Source organism: Macaca thibetana, chromosome 10, assembly GCF_024542745.1.
Source record: "Macaca thibetana thibetana isolate TM-01 chromosome 10, ASM2454274v1, whole genome shotgun sequence".
Classification (NCBI taxonomy): domain Eukaryota; kingdom Metazoa; phylum Chordata; class Mammalia; order Primates; family Cercopithecidae; genus Macaca; species Macaca thibetana.
The window spans coordinates 70,623,019-70,646,728 of NC_065587.1; the positions used below are offsets into that span (position 1 = coordinate 70,623,019).

Below are 23,710 nucleotides of genomic sequence, written 5' to 3' on the forward strand. Positions count from 1 at the left end.
GGAAGGTGGGTACAGAGGTGGCTAAGGCGGGAGCCATGCTGTCGCCCAGGCCTGCTGGCCCCAGCAGATGTGCTTCCTCAAGGCAGCCTTTCCAGTTGGTCCAGTCTCGAGGCTGAAATACAGACCTACTGGGAAAGTTCCTAGCTCAGTGCTGCTGGCAGCTGCTGGTGCTGCCTCTGATGTCCCCGCCTGGACGGGCCTCCCACACATCTGGCCACCAGCCTCACCCCTCTCAGGCTGTCTGATGCTGGCTAGGCCTCTGTCCACTGTGGGTTCTGTTTTTTTCTCCTGTGCCATGAAGATCTTGCCATGTTCAACTTCAAATGGAAATGAAATGAGAAGCTGGACTTCCTGACAATAAAAGCAGTTGAGGTCTTAAGTGATTGGTCAGGAAAATAAAGTCGAAATGGTCATATTTACACCCAGAGCAGGTGAAGTGGTCTTAGGTACTCTGAGTCTCCACTCACCTGCCATGAGAACTGGGCCCCAAGGGTGATCCCTTGCAGTCAAGACTGGGTGAGGCTGGGAATGGGAGAAAGAGGCAGGACAATGGGCAGATAGCCCTGGGCTTGCTGCAGTGAGGGCAGACAGGGGTCTGTGAGCCTCTTTCCCTGGCTGCCCTGCCCCTGCCAGTGGGGTGGTGCCAGGCCATGGGTTGCTGGGCAAATTCACAGGGTCTCTCTCCTGCCCAGCCAGAGCCAGAGGGGCTGCTCTGGACATCTGCCTCAGCCTTGTCTGATGTACAAGGCAAAGGTGGCCCAGGTCAGGGCAGGACAAGGTCAGTGGAGAGTCCAACTGGGGCCCCAAGTCACCTGTCACCTGCATACCAGGTAGCTGCCACTCCTCTGTCTACCTCATTCTCTCCTTCTCCCCCATTCTAGCTCTTAGGCATGTGTTTCTCTGAGGTCTTTATGATCATGATCTGTCTTTTTTTTTTGAGACAGAGTCTCACTCTGTCACCCAGACTGGAGTGCAGTGGCGCGGTCTCAGCTCACTGCCAGCTCCGCCTCCCGGGTTCATGCCATTCTTCTGCCTTAGCCTCCCGAGTAGCTGGGACTACAGGCGCCCGCCACCATGCCCGGCTAATTTATTTTGTGTTTTTAGTAGAGACGGGGTTTCACCATGTTAGCCAGGATAGTCTCGATCTCTTGGCCTCGTGATCTGCCTACCTCAGCCTCCCAAAGTGCTGGGATTACAGGCGTGAGCCACCGCGCCCGGCCTTTCTTTTTTTTGTTTCTTGTACCTCACCTTATTCAGAATCAAGGCCCTGGCTGTGCCTTGCTCTGAACTGTTCTCACTCGGTCCCTAAGCATCTTCAGCGCATCTCATGACAACCTCATCCTGCCTTCCTCTTCCTATCTGGGCTCTCTCCCCTGCACCCCAGTCTCTCCACCCAGGGTCCCTGTCTTGTGTGCCCCAGTGTCTCTGATTGGAGCTCAGGCTCCTGCAGCCGACCTCTACAACTCCTTCCCGCTACCCATTTGGGAGCCCTTGAGGCCTGGACTGGGTCCAGCTCCAGTGTGTCCCCATCACATTGAGGCCTGGGTCACAGGGCATCAGCAGGTGTTGGTGAGAGTGAAGTTTGAGCTGCAGTCGCCGCCTCGTTTATTCAGTGTATGGTAACAACATCTTCCTCAGTGCCCGGCTCCCGGCTAAGTGACTTCTATGTGTGATCTTGTTTTCTTTTCAGAACAAAGCAGAGGCCTCGGGGGTGTTCTACCCATCCTGTAGATAAGAAAACTGAGACTCAAAAGCAATGGATAAACTAAGGTCCCACAAGAACAAAGGGCGAGCCAGGTTTTAAACCAGGTCTGATGACTCTAAAAACCAGATGCTGCGTTTGGACACTGTCCCCAGCCTTGGCTTGTTTTATCCTCCCAGAGATCCATCGAGGTGGGGTCATAGTAACTGTTTTACAGATGAAGAAACCAAGGCTGAGAGCAGTAAGGGCAAACTAAGGGCAGCTCTTGCATTTGTTTGGCACTTTGCTAGCCAGGCCCAGTCCTGGGCTCCAGGCGGGGACTCAAACACACTGGCGTGAGTCTACATTGGATATTCTTAGTCACCTGAGTGGTGGCCCAAGGACACAGCTATAGGCCACTGATCCAGAACTCAAACCACATTCTCCTACTGCCCAAACCGCTGAGTACAGCCTCCCTTCTCGGGGCCTGCATCCTGGACCAGGTTGGAAACAGAATCCAACGCCTTGTAGAGCCCCACACATGCCAGGCCCCCTTCTCTGAGACTTTGCCCAGCCTGTTGCCTCTGTCTGGAACACCAGGCTCCCTTCTGGCTCATTCAGATTAGAATTAGAGAGCCCAGCTCAGATGTGACTCTTCCAGAGAGGTTCCAAGCATTCAAACCCACTCTCTGCCATGTCACTTAGCTTTCTGTGCCTCAGTGTCCCCACTTAGAATATAGGCTCATGTTGCAGGTTTGTTGTGAGGGTTAAATGAGATAATACACGCAGTATACTGACCTCACAGCCTGCTCCTGGTGTGCACCCTGTCGATGAAAGTCATTGATAAACACTTGAGGCAACACAGAGGATCATGTAAGGATGGAAAAAAAAAAAATGACGGCTTTGTGCTCCTTTCCAGGAGTGTTGGGTGAGGAGGAGCTGCAGGTGATTCAGCCTGAGAAGTCCGTGTCCGTCGCAGCTGGAGACTCGGCCACTCTGAACTGCACTGTGACCTCCCTGATCCCTGTGGGGCCCATCCAGTGGTTCAGAGGAGCTGGACCAGGCCGGGAATTGATCTACCATCAAAAGGAAGGCCACTTTCCCCGGGTAACATCTGTTTCAGAGTCCACAAAGAGAAACAACATGGACTTTTCCATCCACATCAGTAACATCACCCCAGCAGATGCCGGCACCTACTACTGTGTGAAGTTCCGGAAAGGGAGCCCCGACGTGGAGTTGAAGTCTGGAGCAGGCACTGAGCTCTCTGTGCGTGGTGAGTACAGCACGGGCCTCCTTTGTCCCCTGATATGTGACAATAACTCAATAATAACACCCTCCATTCTTAGAGCAACAATAAGGTGTGGTGGTGGGTGCTCCTTTTCATGAATTAATGTCTCCCCCTTTTACAGATAAGGGAAGTTGAGGCCTGGAGATGTCATGCTATTTGCTCAAGGCTCCACGGCTGGTAAAGGGTGGGAACATCTGCATCCTTCATCTGCCTGGCTCTGTAGCCCTGGCCTCTTCAAATCAGGCCCAGCCCTTTGGTTCCACAGATGAGGGAACTGACAGAGTGACTTGCCCAGGCACAGGGCCAGAGCTCACCTGCTGCCTCCAGAGAGCACTTCCCCCTCAGTGTGGCCGAGTCTCCTCTATGCGACAGGCACTCCCTGAGAACCTACTGTGTGCCAGGCTCCACCAAGCTTGTGTTCTCATCCCTTCCAATAAGAATCCACCCAGGGCAGGGAGCAGCGGGGGTGTGCTTTCCTTTATTTCATCACCAAACATCAACTGAGAAGATTCCTAAAAGACACAGATTTACTGTTTGATCTGAATGCCCTGATGAAGAGGAGAAGCCAGAGGTTTGGGCATTTTCTGTGGGTCTTTTAGAAAAACCCTTGTATGGTTTAGGGACTGATTCATGCAGTCACTAAAGGCTCTGAACAAAGCTGGGTCATCATAGAATGTCCCTCACCCCAGGGAGGAGGTCTCCCTTCTAGGTGACTTTGGGTTCCTCAGTTAAGGCAGCAAAGATGTTCATTTTGTATTTACTGCCAGAGCACCAGAATCCTCGTTCTAACTCCGGATCCTGGGACATTAGTGCAGGAAGGACCCTCAGACCATGCAGCCCAACCCCCAGTTACAGGTGGAAACTTGAAGTCAGGAGATGACAGGGGCCTTGCCCACAGTCACAGGACCAGTTGGTGACAGGATCTGGACCAGAGCCCACATTTGATTCCGGGAAGGCTCTTTCCTGCCCAGTGTTAAGACATTGTTTCCACAGAAGAGCCTGGTGCATCACAGGTGCTGACTGAAGCTCCTTGAACAGAACCGCTAAGCAGGGAGCCAGCACTTCTCCTTTTCATCAGTTTCCTAAAGGTTCAGAATACTCACATCCAGACCGTTAGACCCATTGGTGATTGGAAAACCTCTCCCAAATGTAAGCCTTAGCGTTCGATGAGATTTCATATCAGGATGGAGACCTGCTGCATTGTGTAATAGCTACAGAATACTCCAGCTTATGGAAATGTCAGATTTATTTTGCAGTCTTCCATTGATGGATACGTAAGTTGTCCCCAACCTTGAGCTATTAAAACAGTCCTGCAGTGGATGACCTTATACATGTGTGACCTTAGGTGGGAGACGCCCACTGGAAGTGCCATTGCTAGATCAGAGGGGGTGTGTGTTTTAGTGTGTGTGGAGATGGCCTAATTTCCCTCCTCGACATTATAACAATCAAGTCTCCCCACAACCCCTGGACATAGGCAGGGAGGGTGGCTTTATCCTGATTGTGCAGATATTACAGGAAGAGACATTGAAGTTCCCAGATGATGCATCCCGTGCCTAGACAGTCACAGCAAGTAAGTGACCTAGGTGTGACCCACATCTGCTGACTCCTAGTAGAGTGCTCACGCCTCTTTGCCATGCTGTCAGCCTAAATGATGCCCTGGATGAGAAAGGAGGGAGGTGGGAGGAGGCCATGGAGCAGCAACTGGGCCAGATCCTCATCCTGGCACTTTCTCCTTTTATAACAAGTACTATGAAGGAAGAGCCATTTCTTGACCCTTTTACAGATAGGGACTCTGAGGCTCAGAGAGGAGACCTGTGTGGTGAGCAAGTAGGGGAGCCAAAGTTTGGTCCCCACCAGCCTGACTCACAGCCCCTGTCTCTGTAACACTCAGCTGTGCTTGTCAAAGTGTGGAGAAATGCTCCACCCTTCTCATTCCGAACTCTTGCAGTTCTATAGCAATAAGCATAGGCTGAGGCAGGAGAATTGCTCGAACCCAGGAGGTGGAGATTACAGTGAGCTGAGATTGTGCCACTGTACTCCAGCCTGGATGACAGAACAAGATTCTGTCTCAAAAAAAGAAAGAAAAAACACAACAACAAATCCTATGGGAGTAGGAGGGACTGGCCCCCATCAGAAAGGTCCTGCAGATGTCTCATGATATGGGAACCTGTTCCTGAAGGACAGGTCTCTGCACATCACTGAGCAGCATCCATGGAGCAGAGTTGGGCCTCCTGCAGCCCAGCAGACCACATGCTCATCTACTCATGGTGCTGAGGACTAAGGATAAGGAGATGAGTCATTTCCTGGTGGGTGCTTGGGGCTCACTGGAGCAAGAGTTTATATTCTCCCCTCAGGCTGTCAGGAGCCCACTGACTTCAGTTTATGGCTATAGGGTAACCAGATCTGGGTGCCCTGGCAGGAGGCTTCTCCCTAGAATTGCATGAAGTCAAGGATCTCAAAGGGAAAAAGGGAAGGTGGTGGTCAGTGTCAGGGTTCATGAAGTTCAGGCACTTGCTCAACTGATAGACACGAGAGCTTGGGGAACGCTGGAAATACCCGTTGGGTACTTGGGGGATGAGGAGACAGTGCCTTTGCTTTTCTCAGCCTCGGTTTCCTCATCTGTAGAATCAGACTGGAGTGCAGTGGCGCGATCTCGGCTCACTGTAATCTGCATCTCCTGGGTTCGAGCAATTCTCGTTCCTCAGCCTATGCTTATTGCTATAGAACTGCAAGAGTTCGGAATGAGAAGAGTGGAGCATTTCTCCACACTTTGACACGCATAACTGAGTGTTACAGAGACAGGGGCTGTGAGTCAGGCTGGTGGGGATGAAACCTTGGCTCCCCCACTTGCTCACCACACAGGTATCCTCTCTGAGCCTCAGAGTCCTTATCTGTAAAAGGGTCAAGAAATGGCTCTTCCTTCCTAGTACTTGTTATAAAAGGAGAGAGTGCCAGGATGAGGATCTGGCCCTGCTGCCCTTGGTGATAATCAGGGACTCCTTTGGGAGAATGGAAAGGATTTGAGTTCCTGTGTATAAATCACCCAGTGCAGAGTAGACACCCCCAAATCAAGGTGTTATTTTATTTTTTATGGGATGAAGTTTCACTCTTGTTCTCTTGTTGCCCACGCTGGGGTGCAATGGCGCCATCTTGGCTCGCTGCAACCTCCACCTCCTGGGTTCAAGTGATTCTGCTTCAGCCTCCCGAGTAGCACCCACCACCACAACCATTTTTTTTTTTTTTTTTTTGGTATTTTTAATAGAGACAGTGTTTCATCATGTTGGCCAGGCTAGTCCTGAACTCCTGAACTCAGGTGATCCACCCACCTTGGCCTCACAAAGTGCTAGGATTACAGTGTGAGCTACTGCGCCCTGCCATCAAGGTGTTATTTTAAGATGTGTTACCTTGGGCAACCCAGTTCCCCTTGCTGAGCCTCAGTTTCCCCATGTGTAGAATGTCGATAATGGTACCAACCTTTCCAGGATGTTATGAGGATGCAGTGAGCCTGAGGAGAGGATAGACCTTAGTAAGCAATGGGGTTTTCCCAAGATCATGTGATCTTGGGCGAATCCTGGCTTCCCTTGAGTCCTCAGCTTCCCTGTCTGTGAAATGGTGATGATGATTGCCAACCCTCAAGGGTTCTGTGAGGATTGGAGAGGTTGTACACAGAGCCTCGAATGGTGGCGGTGTTCAGGTTGTCCCTGAACTCCTGCAGAACTGTGGTTAGGAGAGCGTGGCCAGAGTCCAGCTGCCTGGGCCACATCCCAGCTCTGCCACCTCCTGGCTCTGTGACCTGGGAGAAGGCACTCCACCACCATGGGCCTCAGTGTCTTCACTTGTATGTGATAACACCAGCCTCACAGACCAGGAGTTGGGGCCGAATGAGTTAAATCCTGTAGAGTGCTTAGGGCAGCACTTGGCCTGCAGTCAGTGTTCAACAGATGTGAGCTCTGTAATGCCAAAGCCATGCAACCTCAGATGGGTCAGTGCTCCTCCAGCCCTCAAGTAGAAACGGTGCTTAGGGTGTGCTCAGGTAGCTTTCAATCTTGGCTGCTCTTTAGGATCATCTGGAAAACTTTGAAATCAATCCCAGGCTCTACCACAGACATGCCTCTTCAATTGGCCTGACATGGGCCTAGGCATCTAAAGTTTTTAATTAATCCAGAAGATTCTAGTACAGAGCCAGGACTAAGAACCCCTGGGATAGACACCCGGAGGTCACAGAGGACAAGTTGGAAAAGATGGTCTTCTGTGGTGCCAGATGGGAGAACAGCTTTTCAGGCTGTGGATGCTTCTGAACAACATGTACCCGGGACAGCTCTTTGGAGGCCCCAGTGGCCTGGCCAGACCCCCTCTTATAATACGGGCCTACAGGGGCCAAGGTAGGGGCCCCAGACAAAGCCCTGCTCAGATCCAACCTCAGGGCGGGGGAACCTTCTATCTTGAAAATGTTTGTGTGTAAACAACCGCCGGAATCCCAGCAAATCCTTCCAGTTCGGCCCCAGAACCCACCCTGCCTCGACACACCAAGCTGTCACGGAGGAATCTGTTCCCTCCTCCTTTAAATCGCTTCCAGCTTCCGTAAATGGCTCCTCTGGAGGGAGGCGCCTGTGATCTTGTTTGTGTTTTGAAAGCCAATTCGCCAAACTTGTTTCCTGAGGGGCTTGTTTAGAAAAGGGGAGAGAATCCTCACTTGGTGGTTTCTGCTCCTTTTATCATTTGGGTTTGTCATGAGCTGCAGGGAGCAGGGTTTGAGCCTTTTCTTGGTGTTTCCGCTCTGCTTTGTTCTGCTGCCTAAAGGATAAATGTGTAGATTCAGAAGCAGTAATGACCAGACCTCCTGATAACAGGCACAGGGGTCATTTATTAAGCACCTGCTACATACCAGGCTCTGTGCTTGCATTCAGCCTCCTTCATCTTACCAGGGTGGGGTTTGTATCCACTTTTGGCCCTGGGCCTCTCTGAGCTTCGTCCTAAAAGGGGCTCACACGAGGATCCCCTCACAGAGATGGAACGAGGATTAACGAGCTGAGGAGCATGGAGGGAGCAGCCAGTGTCCAGCTCCAGAGAAGCCCTGGATAAATGGGAACTGATTGCAGCCCCTCAGCCCTGTGGGGACATCCAGGCTGTTGGCCTCGATGATTTGACTTCTTCAAATGACACCCTCCTTACTGTGCCCTCAAAATGTTTGACGGGTGTTAGGGAGCAAGTTAATATTTACAAATGCGAGTATGTGTGATATGTGCTTCCTGGTGACTGCGCTAGGAGGCACAAGGTAATAATTAGCAATTTGGAGACACGTTTAGGGCCCATCTGCAGGGAGAAACAGCCCACGTTCTGGTTCAGCCATTTGTGTGCTTTTAGGACCCAGGAAGTGCTTCTGCCTGCTTGGGCGCCCTGTGTCTGTGCAATTATTGATAATTAAGAAATTAACCCCTTTGGCTTTCTCCACACTTGGTGATCTTTGATATCTATCCAAAGCTGACCCCAAAGAAGACCCCAGATTCAGAAAAGTATTCCTTCCTTCCAAATGTAGCGCTTGGCACAGATTAGCCCCTGCTGGAATATTTGTGGAGAAAATGAAAAATATGAAGTAAATTCATAAATACCTGAAGAGAGAGCTTTGGATATGAATAAAGTCTGGGTTAAAGTTAGATCTGTTTTTGCTTATTTTTGTGAAGCATCTTCTGTTTATCCAAAGCAAGACTGCTTCTGTTGCCTCATTTAATCCTCGCTGCATCCCAGGAAGGAGAAATGCTGCTGTCCCGTTTTACACACAAGGAGCTGGGTGTGCCGGGCTGCCCCTCTCATGGGCTGAGCGGCCTGGTTCCAGCTGTCAGGGTGGTGCCACTTTGCTGCTTACTCCCTGTACTGACCTCTATAAATGCTCTCTCTGGGGTTGGCACTGTTTCCGGGGGGGCAGGGTAGAAAGAGTTAATACCAAGGATGAGATGGATCGTTAATTTTGATCCTGTGCCCAAATTGGTGGAAATCACCCTGTGTGGAGTGGAGAAGTTTGAACTCAGGCCTGGACTTCCCTCTGGGCCCTGCCCCTACACTGTCTGACCTCACCTCTCCCAACCTTTGCATCCTGCTCTGTAAAATGAGAATAAGGACACCACCCTCATTAATCCTTCCACATTATTGGAAGGATAAAAAATAATGTCTCGGAAGGTTCTTAACGTGTCACACGCTTATCGTTAGTGATGGTCATCTCAGTCATGTCTCCTGTTTATCGATGCTCCTTTTGTAGCCAAACCCTCTGCCCCTGTGGTATCGGGCCCCGCAGTGAGGGCCACAGCTGAGCACACAGTGAGCTTCACCTGCGAGTCCCATGGCTTCTCTCCCAGAGACATCACCCTGAAATGGTTCAAAAATGGGAACGAGCTCTCAGACGTCCAGACCAACGTGGACCCCGCAGGAAAGAGCGTGTCCTACAGCATCCGCAGCACAGCCAGGGTGGTGCTGACCCGCAGAGACGTTCACTCTCAAGTCATCTGCGAGGTGGCCCACGTCACCTTGCAGGGGGACCCTCTTCGTGGGACTGCCAACTTGTCTGAGGCCATCCGAGGTAGAAGACCCTTACCCAGCCCAAGCCCACACCTGGCTGCCAAGCCCGTTCCCCACCACCCTCCACCCATCCAACTCTCCTTTCGCTCCAGGGCTTGAAATGCCTAGAACCTAAATTCCTAACTGCCCACCTCCCATGCCCCTAGATGTGCCGGTCACTTACTAACATTTTAATGGCAGTGGCTAGGTGACCACCCACCGGGTGCCAAGGACTGCGCTCGCAGTTTCATTTATTTCACCAATAGCAACTACAATTAATGAGCACCTACTATGAGCTAAGCCTCTATGTGCTTGGTGGTTTTCTTTATTTTGCTACAGTTGTAACATTCCAACTGCATGCCAGGGGTGGTGCTTATAGATTTCACCCATTCTTAGCCTAGTAGGAGCTACCAGTCCTTGAGCACCTACTGTGTGCTGGGCATTGTACTTAGTAATTTCATTCATATGCAAAGAGCACCCTCAATGTCTGAGCACGTGCTGCCTGCCTAGCACTGTCCTGGTGACGCCCTCACCGTGGTGGTGGGAGCTACGTTATGGAGCCCTCCCTGTGATCTGTCTGTGCCACAAGGTCACAGCTTCTGCCCTGTGCTGTTTCAGTTCCACCATTCTTGGAGGTTACTCAACAGTCCATGAGGGCAGACAACCAGGTGAATGTCACCTGCCAGGTGACGAAGTTCTACCCCCAGAGACTACAGCTGACCTGGTTGGAGAACGGAAACGTGTCCCGGACAGAAATGGCCTCAGCCCTTCCAGAGAACAAGGATGGCACCTATAACTGGACGAGCTGGCTCCTGGTGAATGTGTCTGCCCATAGGGATGATGTGAAGCTCACCTGCCAGGTGGAGCATGACGGGCAGCCAGCGGTGAACGAAAGCTTTTCTGTGAAGGTCTCAGCCCACCCGAAGGAGCAGGGCTCAAATACCGCCGCTGGTGAGGCCTCTATTTCAGCTGACCCAGCTCTTTTAAACTTTTAGTTTTGTGGGTTTTTTAAATGTTAAAAGTAGTAATTCCTGCTTATTATAGAATAATCTAGAAGTCTATAAATATAAAGTAGAATTTTAATGTCAGTTCCATTTCCCCAAATCTCACACTCCAAGAGTCACCACTGGTAAGGGTTTGACGCACATCTTGATAGATCTTTTGACATAGATTTATATCACAGGAGGAAAGAGGGAGAGAGGGGGCCCGTCTGTTCATGGCGTCCTGCATCTTGCCTTCTTCACCTGATAGTTGTCACGCTCCCCGTTCCTCACTGGCCCAGCCCCTCTTCCCTACTCTTTCTAGCCTCTGCCTCATCTGCCTGGCTGCAACTGGGAGCCTGCCCCACTGGAAGCCGGGGTGGAGTCATTCAGGGTGTTTGCAGCTTGTCTCACGTACAGTCAGTGCTTCAGTGAACATCCTTGTACATGTTCCATCCCACATGTGATTATTTCTGTGTGATTGCCCAAGGAACACTTTAGGCCAAAGGGCATACTCATGTAAGGAGGAGATAATGCTGTCACTCCCCTGAGAGAGTGTGAGGGTGTCAAGGTATCATTTTCTCAGCCCCTGCAACATGGTGTTGGTGTACATCTCTTCTGTTTGCAAATGGTGGCACCTGGTTGGCATTTCAATGCAGCCATGGAATATTTCATCACCTGTTATCAATGTGGCTGATGCCCTGTACACAGTAGCACCCTTGCATGGATTAGTTATAGAAGCCATTTATGTCCTTCATGCACCCTTCAGGGAAGCTCTAAAAGAGAGCCTTGGGGCTGTGTCAAAGTGACCGTTTGGTTTCACCAGTGCCGGGTTTTCATAGGACGTGTAGGACATCGGCCAATGCCGGGTTTTCATAGGACGTGTAGGGCATCGGCCAATGCCGGGTTTTCATAGGACGTGTAGGGCATCGGCCAATGCCGGGTTTTCATAGGACGTGTAGGGCATCAGCCAATGCCGGGTTTTCATAGGACATGTAGGGCATCAGCCAATGCTGGGTTTTCATGGGACGTGTAGGGCATCGGCCAGTGCCAGGTTTTCCTAGGATGTATAGGGCATCGGGAGACAAGATGTGTGGCTTTCCATGCCAGCTGTGTCGCAGACTTGCTGTGTGACCTTGGACAAGTCAGTGCCTCTTTGGGCCTCCACTTGCTCGTAGCTGTGCTGAAGGGGATGAGCTTCATGACCTCTCAGCTCTGAGTCTCAGGTGGTAGGGGCCATAATTATCTTGCTCAGCATTGTAGCTTCAGGGCCTGGCCACAGTAGGCACTCAATAAATGCTTTTTGAGTGAAACAGGATGAAAGAGTTAGTTGGTTAGCTGGTTGGTTGGTTGGTTGGTTGGTTGGTTGGTTGGTTGGTTGGTTATATAATCCTTACTTAGCCAATGAGGTAGAGATGACCGTTGGCCCCAATAACAGAAGCAGCAGCCAGGGTTTGGAGGGCGGTTTAACTGACTTGCCCAGGGTCACACAGCTACTTAGTGGCATTGATTTGAAAGCACTTTTCTGTGGCTTAGAGCCCTGCTCCTGATGAACCACTGTGTTCTAGTCTACGACCCCTTTACCTGTGCCCTGGGCAGCCAAGCCTCCATTGTCATTTCAGGAGTCCTGCTTCAGAGCCCCTGTGCTAACTCCTGAGCCCAATGTGATGGCCCAGGTGCTGGGCACAGATCAGTGGTGAGCCCCTGAGCTGTGCAGACCCTAGTAGCCACACTGCCCCTTCTTCCAGCTGCTGATTCAGTTTCCAGTGGATCTGGGATACCCTCGTGACCGCTCTGTGGTTCACTCCAGATGAGAAGGAACATTTCTGTTCCTCAGGAGTGAGATTTCTGCCTGTATCCTGCAGCAGGGGTTCCTCTGTAGCTGTCAGCGGCAAATATATTCCCCCCTGGCACCTCAGCATGGTTTTTGTGCTGTTCATGGATGAGCCTCGTGGGCAAGTGTGTACAGACCCGTGAGTGTGCCCATGTGACTCGAGACATCTGAGAAGGCCCAGCCAGATGTTCTCAGCTAATGATGCCTGCTTAGTGGTGAAATGCTGTGGTGGGTTTGGTTTTCTCTGTTTTTAATCTGCATACGTGAAGCCTCTATTCCATGTGGTCCCTAGAGAATACTGGAACTAATGAACGGAACATCTATATTGTGGTGGGCGTGGTGTGCACCTTGCTGGTGGCCCTACTGATGGCAGCCCTCTACCTCGTCCGAATCAGACAGAAGAAAGGTGGGTGCATTCCCCTCTTCCTCCCTAAGGGTTTGTCCCTGGACTGTCCTCAGAGGGAGACGCCATTAGGTGTTTTGGGTTAAGGACATCATCTTCTGCCAGTAGCAAGAAGTCCAGAGGTAGTGGTGCTGGGGCTGGGGCAGTGGCCTCACCACATTAGAGTCTGGGTGAGTCACTCCGTGGCTTCTTCCTCATGATTACAAGATGCTTATCACTGCCCCAGGCCCCATGTCCTCAAGAGGCCACTACTGAGCAAGGGAGCTGCCAACCTGGGAAGAGGGGAGGCAGGGACTCTTCTTACCTGTCTCAGGGAGGACATTGTCTTTCCCAGGAGCCTCCCGGCAGACTCCTGCTTTCCTGGTACAAATCTAGGTTACATGACCAGCCCCTGGACAGGAGGCCAGAGAGAATGGAGATAATAGCGCCACCATTTGATTGGGAGGACTTAACAAGTGATTGCATGGAAACTGTTAGGGAAGTAACCTGGCACACAAGTGCTCAATAAATGTCAGCCCTGAGTATTACCCATATTGTATGTGAGCCCGGAACTATGAGCCACCTCCCTGGAAAGCCCCCTCACAGGGCAAGGTGCATAGTCTTTGACTGCACAGCAGGAGGGCACAGGGTCAAACCCAGGGCACAGCTTCCCCTTGTTCGTGTGCATGTGTTATGTGTGTCTTGTGTCTGTGTGTGTGTGTTGGTTGTTGGGAGGGTTGGTTGGTGCTGTGGCAGGGCCTCTGACTTGGAAGTCAGACAAACCAGGGTTCCAGACCCTGGTTGTATCCGCTAAGCAATTTGGCCGCTAGAAGCCTCAGTTTCCCCATCTGTAAAATGGGTTTAGCCACGCCTGTCTTGGAGAAGTTACAAGATCCAAATAAGCCCATGTGAAATAACGGGTCTGACACATTCTAGAATCGCCATAAATACATGTTCTTTTTCCCACTCTTGTAGATGACAATTTTAAGCTGGTATTTCTGCAACCTTTTTTTATTACGAGATAGAAATACATTTCACATCTCAACCCAACACATACACACACCCTTTGTATATAAAATTAAAACTGATACTTTCTTTTTTGTCATATTCTTTTTTCTGTTTAAAATGCTGGTTGTGACCCACCACCTCCAAAGGGACAAGTGCTGTCCCGAGCTGCCTTTCTGTGGCCTGGCACAGCTGAGCTTGGATGGGCACACTGTACACTAATCACGCATCCCTTCGGTAGCTCTTTCACCTCTACCTCCCAGGTTTCCCTCCCTCCTGGGCTGGCTCTGAGATACTGGCCAAGCCTCATGCTCCTGTCTGGGAGGGTTGGAGTCAGGCCCTGCTTCTCCAGAATCTGCAAGATGTCCCACCAAGACGCCTACCCAATGGGTTCCCTAAAGTTCCTGGAGGGCCCCACACAGGGAGGACTCCTCCTTGGGTGGGGAAGCAGGTCCCTTCCCCACCAAAGGTGACAACCCATCCCATGGGATGAAGCATTCGTAGCGGCCGATAGTGAAATCCTGGCCATCCTTTCTGAGTCTCAGCCCCAGGCAGCTTGCCAGGCTCCTGACACGTGTGAGCTCATTACTGTGGGCTTAGGTGTTGCAGAGGAGGAATGGAGTTTGCAGAGCTGCAGCTCTGGTAAAGGGCACCCAGCCCAAGTGGCGGGTCTGTGTGCAGAGCCTAGCTCTCAAACACAGGCTCCAGTGACAGGGACGGCTAGTATCCCCCGGCAATTCCAATGTGCCAGGAACTGCTCACAGGGCTTTCCCTGTAGTAACAGTCAGTCTTCACCACAGACCTCATGGGTGACATTACTAACCCCACTTTACAGATGAGGAGACTGAGGCGTGGGAAAGTTATAAAACTTGTTCAGGGCCTCACAGCCAGGAGGTGGTGGGGCCAGAATTTAAACCCAAGGACCACGTCTAGGACCACCCTGCACGCTACCTCCCTCCACCATAACTAGACCCCCCTTCTCCCTCATTAGGCCCTGGAGGGGTCTGCCCAGCCTCTCAATGCCCACAGTGAAATGTCCTGATTTCAACTCAACCACTACCCAGCTGTGTGACCCTGAGGAGTCACCTAGTCTCTGGTGTAAAAGGGGGGTGACTGGTGTCCTGTCACTGGATTCCCAGAGATGACTTGTGTCCAGCACTTTGCAACCTGTCAGCCTCCACTCAGACGTTCGGTGCTGAGCAGAGCTTCCAACTGAGGTACTCCTCACCTGAAGATCCAGGACCTGCCCAGGCACCAAGCGTTAACCCGGCAGCAAGAATTCTTGCACTGTGGCAGCCTCCAGCCTATTAAAGTGCGGTGCAGAGTGCATTTGGGTGTGCATGTTGCTTTTAATTACAATTTTACAGCAAAATGGGAGTCAAATGGCTGCTGAACCCTGGAGGCTTCTCTGGGGGTTACCCCATATCACAGGTTTAAAACCTCTAAACCAGATGGACACTTTCTTTCCTTCCAAGATCCTTTTTTTGGAAAGTGGTGGCATGTAAATAAATGGATGCTCAGCCCAACCCTGCAAGTTATAGAAGCTCAGAGAGAGGAAGTGTCCCACCCAGGGTCACACAGTGAGTGAATGGGTAGCAGACCCGGGGTTCACACTTGATCCCCGATTTGCAGCCCTGCTAGAATCTGTTTTCAAGCCACGAAGAGCACTGAATGGGACTAGGCTTACTGGAGGGTCTCCACTGAGGTTTGTGGTTGAACGGAGGTGAGACCCAGACAGAGGTGGGGCAGTTGTCCCCTCCCAGGCTGAAGACTGCTTTTGGACCCCTGGCAGCTTCCGCAAGTGGAAAAGCAGGACCATCTAGCTTACTCCGTCACAGGCTTCCTTGGTGGAAGAGGATGCCCACTGGGTGGGCACGGGGGTCTCCTGTGGTTCCAAGGATGTGATTACAGTATTTCCTCTCCATGTCCCTGGAGGCAAACCTTTCGCCAGAAAATAGTTACATAAGAAAAGTGTGCTTCTAGTTAAACAACAGGCTTTTGTTTCTTTTGTCTTTCAGCCCAGGGCTCCACTTCCTCTACAAGGTAAGTGCATCATTGGTCCAGATCCTCTTGAAGTTATTATTTGGTTGTTTCACAGCCCCCCAGACTGTAAAGCATAATCCACGTCCACTGACCTCACCGATGTGTTGGTCAACATGTCTCTTTCTCTCCTCTGTAATCTCCTTGCACTGGGTCATGCTGTTTTTAATTATTGTCCCAAATGAGGGGTTTTATTTTGGTGCACAGAGGCGCTGATTTCTTGCCTGCTCTCCCCAGACAACGAGACCCTTGTCTAATTCCACGTGGACTGGGGCAGAGACCTCCCGGGCTTTCTGTCCTCACAGACATCCTGCACACGCCACCGGATGCATCCTCCCAGATCCAAGTTGTATACTTTACTCTTTCCTTTGTTTAGTAAATATTTATTGAGTACCTTGGCGTGCTGTGGCCCTGGAATGCTGGGATGAGTCGGATAGAATCTGTGCCCTCTGCAAGCTCACAGCCTGGTCAGAGGCTCAGGCGGTGACGTTACGTCACCGATGGCACTTTAGTTTGTTGATTCACATTTTTAATGACTTGAGTCCCTACTGTGTGCCAGCCCTGCTCAGGACCAGCTGGTGATACAGCAGTAAACAAGAATCAGCCCAGGCTTTCACGGGGCTCAGATGCCGGTGAGAGAAACAGGCATAAACGCAGAAATAAAGTGATTCGTGGTGTCATATCAGGTGGCGACAACTCCTACCCTGCAAGGGGATGGAGGTGAATGGTTGGGGGCTGTCTTAGGCAGAGGAAGGGACTGCCTCTGAAAAGGGGATGCAAGCAGGTGCCTGAAACTAGTGAGCTACGATGGAGAGGAGCATGCTGGGCCAGAGAGGAGGCCTGTGTGCTAGGCCAGAGGGAAGGAGAGGAAGAAGATGAGGTCAGGAAGACGCAGGTCCTCGGCATCTTGTTGTCCTTCGCAGATGCCCCTGTAGCAAGAGCTATTATGAACCATTTTGTGAAAAGCCTTTATCGGCTTTTTGGAAGGCCTCTGATCTTCATCCCCAGCAGAGCAGAGGCAGCACACCGTAATCTGCCATGTGAACCTATCTGCATAGAACCATGTAGACATCCATGCTAAGGGTGATAAATAAAGCTATAAATAGCTTTGTGTTGGTTCAGACCAGGTTTTGCCAGCAACTGCATAGTGCCAGTCTTTCGATTGTTTAGAGCTTTCTGGGTTCCAGAATTACAGAATAGGAAATGATGATCTGGAGTGGGGCCTGTGGGTGTTAGAAGGACTCGGGATTTTATCTCCAGTGGGATGAAGAACCACAGGATGGACATGATCTGACTTTTGTTTTAAAAGTGTCACCTGGCTACATGTGGAGCCCATGCTACAGGAGGTGAGGGTGTGTAGGTGACCGTAGCGGTCCCGGTCCAGGCAGGAAAAGATGGTGAACTGGACCAAAGTGGTGGGATAGGCTGAGAAATGCTCAGATTCTAGATATATTTTGAAGGTAGACCCAAGAGGACTTGCTGATAGATTGACTGTAGGGTTAAGGACCACCTCAAGGTTGGCGGCAATAGAGTGCTGTATCCTGAGTTGGGGGGTGCAGGTGATGGGTGGAGTGATGGGGCAAATACCAGGCAAAGCAGTTGCATATAGCAGGAGCAGCTCTTCTGCCAGAGAAGGCCCTGGGAAGCATTGGGTGCCCCGCTCCTGCCCAGCAGTGTGAGTCCAAGGTACTCTTGGGATAAAGCCTTGCTTCTTGCTCTGATCTCCACAGGGGCCCTCCTGGTCTGAGCCCTGCCCAACCTTCTGGCCTTCTCCTCCCCCGAACAAGCAGAGCCACCTCTCCAGCAAAACTAGGCTCTTCACTGCCTTCCGGGAACGTGTGTTTTCCTATTGTCATGCTTGTGCCTGTCACACTCCCACACCTAGGACACTCTTCCAAGGGCAAGACTCGTTTCTGTCATTTGCCAAAAAAAACCTTCCGTGGCTCTCCCTGTCCCTCCAGATAAAGTCCAGATGCCTCCCTGAGGCTTCTGGGCCCCTTGTGGTCCAGTTGCCTTGAACAGTTTCACTTCCTTCTACCCCCTGTCCTCACATTTCACGGCTCAACCACACTGTGCTCCTCCCCTCCCCCACAGGCTGGGCCCTCACTCTCCTCCTCCCCCTTGCACACTGCCCTGTCTGCGGAGGTGTGCTCCCTGCCCCTGCTCATGCACTACCCAGGGTCCCCCAGCTCCAGGGGTGGCAGGCACAGTGGGCTCTGTGAATGGCACCCCCTGGAGTTATGCAATATGGTAGCTAGAGTGGGACCCCTCCTGTCACCTGGTCACCTCCTGCTCCTCCTGAGGTCAGCAAGGGCATGACATCCTCCAGAGATGGGGGGCTTCCTGTGAACCTTCCTGGTGCCCCAGCATGGACACCTGGTGTGTTCAAGGTGTCTCTGTACCTGTCCCATTTCATAACCCACTCCTTGAAGCCAGGGCCCATGTCCCTAAGGTTCACTGCAAATAGCTGCTAAACTTGGCACCATGCCTGGAATGGGATAGGTGCTTAGTAAAGGTTTATTGAATGAACAAATGAACAAATGAATGAGTGAATGAGTGAATGAATGGATGAGTGAGTGAATGAATGAATGGATGAATGAGTGAGTGGATGAATGAATGAGTGAATGAATGCCATCCTAAACCACTGTAGCACTTCCCACTCTGCCTTCTCTGAATCCCTAAAATACTGCTTCCTAGTGACTACACAGCCCCATCTAGAAGGATCTCTCTTTTTTGTTTTTGTTGTTATTATTATTTTATTTATTTATTTTTTTTGAGACAGAGTTTTGCTCTTTTTGCCCAGGCTGGAGTGCAATGGTACAATCTCAGCTCACTGCAACCTCTGCTTCCTGGGTTCAGATGATTCTCCTGCCTCAGCCTCCTGAGTAGCTGGGATTATAGGCATGCACCACCACACCCAGCTAATTTTGTATTTTTAATAGAGACGGGATTTCTCCTTGTTGGTCAGACTGGTCTTGAACTCCCTACCTCAGGTGATCCACCCACCTCGGGCTTCCAAAGTGCTGGAATTACAGGCGTGAGCCCCTGCGCCCCGCCCTGTTGTCATTATTTTTTACTTGTCTTACCTCCCTGATTAGACAATGAGTTTCTGGAAGAATAGGACATTGTCAATAATAATGGCATCATTAGCAGCTACCATTTATTGAGTACTTATTGTGCTCCTGGCACTGTCTATGCCTTTATGTATATTAGCCCAATTGTGACTTTAATTCTTGCAGAAACCCTATGATTTATCACTATCCCAATTTTATAGAACAGTGGTTTTCAAACTTGAGTGTGTTACGCAATCCCTAAAGACTTGTTAAAACACAGCTTACTGGGCCCTACCCTCAAAGTCCCTGATGGAGAATCTCTATTTCCACAAGTTCTCAGGTGGTGCTGATGCTGTTCTTCCCAAGCCACACTTTGAGAACCGCTGTTCTATCAGGTTCTTATTGTTCCCTATCCTATGGTTGAGGAAACTGAGGCCCAGAGAAGTCATGACATTCCCAAGGTCCTGCGGCTAGGAAGCACCAGAATGATGACTTCAGCCTTGACATCTCTTGCACGAAAGCTGGTGCCTTCATGACTGTTCCCATGCTTCCTGCTGTCTATTTCTTCTTCCCCAGAGAAACCAACCGTTTTCTGCCTGTTTTTTATTTTTCCAGCGTGAGCCTACCAAGGGAGCCATGAGATCACTTGCTCCCTTTCATCTCTCTAAACCAAAGCAATAGCTAGTGAGTGCTAATGGTGGTTTCCCATGCCTCAGCCGGCTTCGGCTTTGGCTTGCTGGGATCAGACACTTTCCAGAGGACGTTGGTGTGAGTAACAGCCGAGCACCTCAGGGAGGCTGCAAGCCGGGAGGCTGCCACTTTGAGCTCAAAGGGTTCTTCAGGTTGCAGGGCTGGTGGAGGGATTGGCTCTCTCTAACTCCCTGGGTTAGGAATGTACAGACAGAACATTGTCTGTAATCTTCCCCAGCTCAGACGAGAGAAAAACGTGTCTCTCTGCTCCCTTAATTGGGCACTAGGGTTCATTCAATCAGCCATTTATTCACTTGTCAGACATTCACTGCATTTATTCTTGGAATATTTAGGGCTTCCCTGAGTCTTTCATTTATTCATCTGGACTGAGCCTAACTCAGTGCCAGGCCTTGAGCTGGGAGTTGCAAAGGGGAGGAGAAAAGGCCCACCCCTGGTCTCATGGCACTTAAGAGCCAGTGAGAAAGATTCATTCATTCACTCACTCACTCATTCATTCATTCATTCAACAAATACATATGGACTGCTAATGATGTGCCAGCCCAGTTCTTAGCGCTGGGGCTTCAGAAGTGAATGAGACTGGCCCGGTTCTTGGTGCTGGGGCTTCAGCAGTGAATGAGACTGGCCCAGTTCCTCCCTGTGTGAAACTGATGGTCCGCTGAGGAGACAGGTTACCAGACAAGCTGGAAAGTTAATAAAGGATGTGGTGCAGCTGCTGACTAAATACAATGAAGCCAGGTAAGGGACAGAGCAGATCAAGGAGGTAAGGTCTTGGGTGAGCAGGGAGGGCTTATCTGCAAGGTGACATTTAGAAGGATGAGGAGGCTCCAGCCATGGGAATATCTGGAACAAGACTACACCAATCAGAGGGAACAGCCAGTGCCAAGACCCTGAGACAGGAGCAGTCAGATGCATGCACAGAGCGCAGAGGAGGCCAGAGGAGCTGGAGCGGAGCAGAGGCAGGAGAGGGATGGAGCCTAGAGCAGTCGGCCGGGCTGAGCCTTGGAGCTGGTGTCACTTGACCACCTTGGAGTGGTTATAGAGGGCTTGAGCATTGTGAAGCAGAAAAGTAGCATGACATCACTTATGCATTTGAGATAGGGAGAATGGAGGGCAGGGAAGCAGGAATAGAGGTGGGGAGATCAAGGAGGAGGTTCTTCAGGAATCAGGGGAGTTCGGACGGTGGAGAGGATGGGGTGGCTGGCTTTGATGGATAATTTGGAGGTGGAGCCGACCAGCCCTAGGTTGGAGTAGACGAGAACTGTAAAGGAAGAGAAGAATCAGGGCTGACTCCTACTTCTCCAGCCTGAGCACAAGATGAGCAATGGTAGAGCTATTCACTGAAATAGGAAAATCCAGGGGAGAGACAAATATGGGGAAATGGGTAATTGGTTGTAGTCTGAAATTGCTTTGAAAGAGAAGAACACAGTGTTTTGAGAATGGAGTTTGGGGGTTCAGTTAAGATTTCTCCAAGACAAGACTGTTTAAAATAGCATCTGAAGGAAGAAAAGGATTGAAGCAGATGAAGAGGCAGCAGCCCAAAGCATGCAAAGGCCCTGGGGCAGCCTGACTGGCATTCATTCCAAGTCACTGTTTTTGAGCACATGTGGTGAGGAAGCATGGCAGGCAGGCAGACAGCAATAGAAACCAGATATGCAGATAGACAGGAGATCTGAGATTGTCACGGAGGGGCAGCCCAGCCAGCCCAGCACCGTCGGCAGAGCCATCACAAGGTGACACCATAGTTGAGTCTTGAAGGAGACACGAAAGTTAGCCAAGAAGAAAAATGATCAAGGGGGTCCTTCATGCTGCTATTGAAGCATGAAGTACATAACATCAAATGTACCCCCCCTGAAATATTTGGTGGGTAGATGAGTGGGTACATGAGGACAGGGCAGTGAATTAGCCTGGAGGCAGCACGCCAGGCCACGTGGGACACGGAGCAGGGCGATGAGTTGGACTTGAACCAGCCAGCCAGTGGGGAGCTCCAGGAAGGCTGGAGGCCAGTAGGGTGGGGACAGATCTGTGTGATCTTCCCCAGCGGACGTGGCCCTGCTCCTGGAGGGTTCTTTCTGTGGCCACGTGGGGCTTGTCATGTCTCAGAACTGCTTTCGGAGCCAAGCACTCATGCCAAATCCATTAATAACCCTGCTGCCAAGCCCCACTGCTCATTTCTGACATTATCCATGCTAACATCCCCGGGGTTGCCGGCTTGAGAATTTACACAACTTCTGCCAAGCCAGTGGCTCTGATATGCTCATCACCTTGACTGTGACCCTCCAGTGAGTCAAGCCGTGGCCTCCAATTACAGAAGCAAGTGCACGAACAACTTCTTTGATTAACTTGGACATCTTGGTCTTTTTCTTTTCTTTCTTTAATGATGATACATAGATGTTTATAATACAGAACATTTGGAGAATATGGGAAACTAAAAAGGAGAAAAAAAATACCATGCAAAGACCACTGCAGTTTGCATTTTGCTATGTTTCCTTCCAGTGTTATCCACACATTTTTCATAATTGAGATAATCCCACAGAGAATTTTCCTTTTTCACTTATCATTTTAATGTAAGCATTTGTAACTTAAAAAAAAAACCTCCTCATAAACCTTTTAAATCTTTATCTGTGGATTTATCCTAATTTCCCTAACCAGTCCCAATTGGCAGAACCCTAAGATATAAACCTCCCCCATCCCGCCCTTGACAAATGCCTTTGTGTTGAAAGCTTTTTCTATATTTTGAATTCCCCCAAAAAAAGTGCAATTATGAGTCAAAAGGATGAGGACATCTTCCAAGCTCTTGATTTTGCCAGCTGCTTCCCAAAAGGATTGTACTGGTTTGCCTCTCCCACCAGCGACGTATGCAAGCTCCAGTTCATTTCACCATAGCTTCCCCAACACCAAGTATTATAATTTTTAAAGATCCTTGCCAATAGAGTAGGTTAAAAAAAAATGATAGTGCATTGTGTACAATTCCTTTTTAGTGAGATTGACCCCTTTGTCCAAACATTTGATGTGCAGTTGTGTTTCTATTATGAGTCCTTCATCCATGTCCTCAACCCATATAGAAAGTGGAGCCTAAATGTTATTCTTATCAATTTGCATGAGCACTTTAGATAGTGAGGGTATTTTTATCTGTGTGTCTCTTTCCTTTTTAGGTTGCATGAGCCTGAGAAGAATGCCAGAGAAATAACCCAGGTACAATCCTTGGTGAGATGCCCTTCCTGGGAAACTCCATGGCGTGGTTGCTTCACATCAACCGGAATTGCAGATCTGGTTCTAAATTAAGACTCCCTGTGGGGTGCAGGGTGGAGGATCTTACATTCCTAGCTTTCCCCATGTCCTGTGCATATTCCTTCTCTCTGCTGCAGCCAACAGTGGCTGTTGCAGCCTCCTGACTCAGTGCTACCCATTGCACAACTCCCCAGGGGCACCATTCACAATCCGTCCTATAAAATGGTGCCCTGGAGTCAGGCTGCAGCTCCCTTAGTGTGGATTGTGCCTTCCCACCTCTGTGCATTTGCCCAGACCCATCCCTCTACCAGGAGCGCCACTCCCAGCTCACTGCCCACTCCTCCTCACAGCCAGGCTTTTCTATGCTGTAACTGCACAGCCAGCCTGCCAGGGCCTCTCCCGCCTTTGCTGATGGAAAGACCCCATGTCATTAATTACCTCACACAAGGGCACACTCGCTCAAGCTGGAGGTTTCTGGTCAACATTGCTGAGATGATTTTGCAGGCAACGTCGTTTCTGAGAAACCTAGCCCTGCTTATCACCGGCTGACGCTGTCAGACCTTGAAGGCAGAGGGCTCCTCAGCATCTTGTAACAAGACAGGTCCTGCTCTGAACCCGGAACGAGAGTGCGCCAGCTGTCCTTGACATTTCCAAGGCAGTTGTCATCTTTTTAGATGTAATCTGTTGTCGGGCTGGTGAAAGGCACAGCATTTGTAGACCAAAATGCCTTGGCCCTGCCCTTGTGACCCATGGGGTACCCCGGCAGCCCCGGACATGAGCTCAGGTAGTAATTAGGAAAAACAAAACCGTTTCCAGTCATGAGAGAGGGAGACCTTCTCCCATGTCATTCTACTTCTGGACTTCCTCCTGGAATCTTGTGGGGGAAAAAAATGATGGTGGAAAAACGGGTCATGGACACCTGCACGAAATTCACATCAGCAGAGACTTACCGGGCACCC

General features: G+C 50.5%; 1 protein-coding gene across 3 annotated transcripts in view; it reads left to right on the forward strand.

Annotated features, from left to right (window-relative positions):
* Window positions 1-23,710, forward strand: part of LOC126929095 (tyrosine-protein phosphatase non-receptor type substrate 1) — a 46,265-nt gene that overhangs the window by 18,550 nt on the left and 4,005 nt on the right. For 2 of the 3 annotated variants that reach the window (XM_050745178.1, XM_050745179.1), the window contains exons 3-8: window positions 2,601-2,954; window positions 9,223-9,540; window positions 10,137-10,469; window positions 12,625-12,738; window positions 15,738-15,762; window positions 22,676-22,727. In XM_050745178.1, the coding sequence (XP_050601135.1) occupies window positions 2,601-2,954; window positions 9,223-9,540; window positions 10,137-10,469; window positions 12,625-12,738; window positions 15,738-15,762; window positions 22,676-22,727 (1,196 nt within the window). The remainder of the gene's footprint in view (window positions 1-2,600; window positions 2,955-9,222; window positions 9,541-10,136; window positions 10,470-12,624; window positions 12,739-15,737; window positions 15,763-22,675; window positions 22,728-23,710) is intronic. The other variant, XM_050745180.1, reaches the window with a different exon arrangement.